General features: G+C 26.5%; 1 protein-coding gene across 1 annotated transcript; it reads right to left on the bottom strand.

Annotated features, from left to right (window-relative positions):
- Positions 1-136: 136 nt before the first annotated feature.
- Positions 137-4628, bottom strand: LOC105619025 (putative fatty acyl-CoA reductase CG5065). Its single transcript, XM_012200553.1, has 5 exons — positions 4422-4628; positions 3551-3748; positions 1588-1784; positions 606-715; positions 137-339 (listed from the first exon to the last, which is right to left on the bottom strand). Exons 1-5 carry the CDS (start codon positions 4626-4628, stop codon positions 137-139), a joined length of 915 nt encoding a protein of 304 aa, XP_012055943.1.
- Positions 4629-4808: the final 180 nt, after the last annotated feature.

Genomic DNA, 4808 nt, shown 5'->3' with positions numbered 1-4808 from the left:
CACACGCACGCACACACACGCACACACACACACACANNACACACACACACACACACCACACACACACACACACACACACACACACACACACACACACACACACACACACACACAATATAAAACAAAACAAAGATATTTACTTTTGCTTATATACAGCAATTTTGTATGAAATCGTAATTACAGCGTTAATCGCTAAATCGACTGGTACAACTTCGGCATGATAATTGCCATTGCAATGCATTGATCTGATGACACCTTTGCCTGCACCGACAAGCAATCCTGTTGGTCCGTTCAGGTTGTCGACCCATCCTGGTATCGGTTCCAAGTAACTTGGTATTACTAAATAGATATTAACAAATTAATTTTTACTTTTCTTCACTTTCAATCATCGAGATATTATTTTCATAATTTTTAATAATCAAGTCAATTTAATTGATAATACTGCGATAGTTTAGTAGAGTTAGCGTTTTCAAAGAAAAATCATTTCGGCGCGCGTTTCTAGAGACTATATAAATTAATATATAAATTCACGCAAGAATCATACAAACATTTAAGATCCAGTTAGACCGTGTAAAGCTTTGATTTCTATAGTAAATAATAATTACCGATTGATGGTCTAGCGATACAACAAGGTAAATTGGGGTATTCGTTGGATACTAGCGTTTCAGCCAAACGTTTCGAATACGTGTAAGTATTTGGATGCGGATGAAGCAATCTGTAAAAAAATGTATAATTTTATATTTACATCTTTTGTAAATATATAAAACAATTTAATTAAATTAATTTTAATTTTAATCAAGGCTTGAAAAAAACAATATCTGCAATATATGCATTAATAATATTCATCTCATATATATAATACTGACATAAATCTCCTAAAAAAAGAGAAGCACTCCCTATTTCTTGAAAACTAAATATATTTTGTTACTAATATTTATTAATACTGATATTAATATTAATAAAAACATGATTTATTTAGATAATTAAAAAAATAAACACTCATAATTCATATTAATTATCACTCAAATTTATAACTTGATCCTTTATAAAATCAGCTAAAAACAAATTCTACAAATGCAAAAGTTAAAATTCCTATAATTTTCTCTTGCAAAGTTTATGCAAGAAATAGTTTGGTTAGTTTTATTATTTTATGTTATTATATTTTATTTAAGTGTATCAAGAGACATACACACACAATTAGACCGCATACTTCATAATAATTTCAAGATTGAATTTGATAGTGTAGTCTAATTTATAATTATTTTGTCATTAAAAGTATGAAATGTATAAAAAATTGTTAAAAATCATTGTTAAATATTAATTAAGAATGGCTTATTTCTTTATAACAAAATTTTTTTGTTTAAAATTTATGTATCGATAGCAATACTGAATTATTTAATAGCGATAGCATTTTACAGTTAATATAATAAATATTATAAATATTATAAATATTAATATAATAAATATTATAAATATTATAGATATTAATATATTATAATTAATATTATAGTAAACTGTATTAACTGAATAGGCCACGCTTATATTGAATATCATTATAATATCGAATAACGTCACAAGTTTAATTACTTGGGCGTAATAAGATTGATATCCTCGTCGTCTAACCACTGAACAAGTCTCATGACATCCTGAGGATCATCAGGCGAATCGTAACAACGTTCACCGAGTTCCTTTTGATCGACGTGACAGAAGGCCGTGCTTAAATGGACTAAGGACACTAGATGCTTCATTCGTTTTGCCAAGTCCAATAATTTTTTTGTACCTGTCTTAAAGGTTATTAGAACTTTATGTATTTAAATATCATGTAAATTTTGAAGTATTATACGCATTACAGAATTATAGATTTAAAAGATATATGATACAATTTATAGTTACAAATTTATTATAGCTATTATGTTGTCTCAACTTAAGAGCTCGATATTGTCTCATTGATTTTTTTCATATGTAAAATGTACATAATGAACATAAATATGAGGTCACATAAATATGAGGTTTAATTAATGATAATTATATAGTACCCCGATAGGATAATGTTTATTAAATTATATGATAAAATCTTGCAGCATAAAATTTATAATCTGCGATTATACAAGTATATGTATATACAAGTGTATGTATATTTACAAAACATGCGAAAATTCTGATTTTTTCTAAAATATTAATAACTGTTTTCTCAATTAATTTCAACATAGTATTTTGGCAAAACAATAACGATACGGCGAATCATTTCAATGAGGTAACTATTAATGTGCCTTTTAGCTATTTTGTTTATTAAATTAATTATTAAATATTAGCTTTAATTTTATCTGCTTGCAATCAATATCGGTTTTTCAACTATTTCTTTTTTTAATAATATTTCTTTAATCTAAAAAAATGTTAATAATGTTTTATAATATTTTTAATAAAAATAAAAAATATGTTTTTGTCCCTATTAGTGAGTCCTCCAGTGGCGATAGCCCTATTAATGTGTCCCCAATTTGTGTGCCTATCCACATTGACTCTTTTTAATATATAGTTACTAAAACAGATAATAAATTTAAGCTAATTGTTTAAGTTAATATTACATAAATCATTATTTCAATTATATTTATTTTAAAGTATTATAATACAACATTCTCCAGCTCCAATACAGGGCACATTAATAGAGACAAGCAGTAAAATCTTGCGGTATGTATTATTGGATTTACATAAATTCCTCATATCTTTCGAAAAATATTTAAAATATTTTAATACTTAAAAAATAAAATATTATTTTTAATATCGCATGCATTAATAATGTAATAACTTAACAAAAAAGAATATTTCTTCTTATTTATTTGTGCTAGTTTTCTTTATGACTTATCGAAATAAAAAAGCACACTAACAGAGACAGTTACAGTAATTGGAACAGTTACCTTAGCATATTGAAATTTAATTTCGAAAGAAATTGTTTAATAATTGAGAAAAAAATTTTAACTATATTTTAGAAATATGTATATGTAATTGTGCTGCTAAAAATGTACAATTATTCCTAAATTTAATATAGAAATATTACAACATGAAGTATTATACATTCAATATGGATAAGTTAAAAATTTTAAAGTCAAACGGCTTTTGGAATGCATATATGATCTGATCTTCCGGAAGCGTTTATCATTTGAAAATAATCGGATGACATATCTTGAGATCTATTTCTTTAATATACAATACGGAGTCTTATTCATTATATTCTTAAAGAAAAGTAAATTAAAATTTATACTTCAAATTAGATTTATCTAATTTTTTTACAAGTATCGTTTAGAAATTTTATTACGATAAAATTATTACGTTATGATGAATTGTTTTAGTGCAATTATTACAAAATTGTCATCAGTTCATGATGCCATTTCTGTGCAATGTTTTCACAACTTGCCTATCGGGGTAATTGGTAGCTATGCGTAACATATTAACAACAATCAGTAACAAATAAGCACATAGAAGTCTGAAAATAGAAGTTGATTGCAAATAGAGGTCTGAAAATAGAAATTGATTGAGATTCCAGTTAATATTTTACCGTATTCATCTCGATGGCATCTTTCAATTTCGCCTCCAATCGAAGTGTCGCAGCGAAATGAAATACGATGTGTACTTCATTTATTAAAAGCTCGCACTGTTGATTGGTAAGGCCTAAATTAGGCAAACATACATCGCCAGATATCGGTATCACTTTTTTAAAAAGGTAAGGTTTCTCATTCCGAATTCTTTGAAATACCTATAAAAATATCAATTATTAGTAATCATTAAATTTTTGCACGTATATATATATATATATATATATCCTTTTATTGCACTGTCATTTGACTTTTAAGTCACATTCTAGTTTAGAAAAAAAAATCTTGTCCCTTATTTAAATTTCCCTTATTTAAATCTCTTATTTAGATTTCTAAATTAATTTTTGTCATATGTTCGAAGTTCATACTACTTCATATCACGCGTATAAATAAATCCTTATAATAACAACAATTTTCTTTGAAATAAAAATTTTGTAAAAATTGGAATAGATATTAACAACAAAATCTCAAAATAAAATATGTATGATAAAATACTTTATTCAATTATGCATATATTTTTGCGACGCAGTTCTCTATTTAAAATTTGTCAATATTTTTTTTAATTAACATTAATTAGCAATAAAAAATATGAATAACAAAAAATAAAAATTAATTAAAATAATTAAGTCTAAAGAGATGTAAATATTTCTCATTATTCGTAAGAATTTAAAATACTGTATTTTGTGTCAAAGAAGGCAAGATGAAACAATTTGAAGGAATAATGAACTTATTCGATATTATGTAGAATGTTAGTCATTACACATGATCACACGATCTTACATAAAAAAAAGAGAATAACATAAATCACGATAACATAATCTTGTGATTCCTTACAGGCAACTTGAACATTTCGTCAAGTCGAGTTTCAATATTGCGGCCTTTCTTGCTTCGTATGAGAATGTAGATCTTGTTGAGATTGGAGCAGGTAAACAGCAATTTCTCTAAGAGAACTTTACCCATGAAACCGGAAGCGCCGGTAATAAAAATGGTCTTATCTTTGTAAAAGGATATAATTTCGGATTTTGCTATTTTTTCTTCCATGGCTGTGAACTGTAATGGCATGAAAATTTTAATATATTGAGATGTTGATAATCAAGATTGACATGGATGAATAAGGAGAGAGAGAGAAAGAGAGAGAGAGAGAGAGAGAGAGAGAGAGAGAGAAGGAGAGACAACAAGCACGTTATTAATTAAACGTAGTAAATTATAGTTAAAATTACT

Source organism: Atta cephalotes (genome assembly GCF_000143395.1).
Source record: "Atta cephalotes unplaced genomic scaffold scaffold00019, whole genome shotgun sequence".
In the NCBI taxonomy this organism is placed as follows: Eukaryota; Metazoa; Arthropoda; class Insecta; order Hymenoptera; family Formicidae; genus Atta; species Atta cephalotes.
The sequence above is the reverse complement of the archived record's forward strand: the minus strand, read 5'-3'. Positions and strand labels throughout refer to the sequence as shown.

What these genes read in the sequence shown, in the direction of transcription:
- LOC105619025 (XM_012200553.1), bottom strand. Translation starts at nt 4,628, where the DNA reads ATGGAAGAAAAAATAGCAAAATCCGAAATTATATCCTTTTACAAAGAT. An exon ending in ATGCCATCGAGATGAATACG is followed by an intron (nt 1,785 to 3,550) that starts GTAAAATATTAA and finishes ATAACCTTTAAG; the next exon opens with ACAGGTACAAAAAAATTATT. An exon ending in TATCGCTAGACCATCAATCG is followed by an intron (nt 340 to 605) that starts GTAATTATTATT and finishes ATATCTATTTAG; the next exon opens with TAATACCAAGTTACTTGGAA.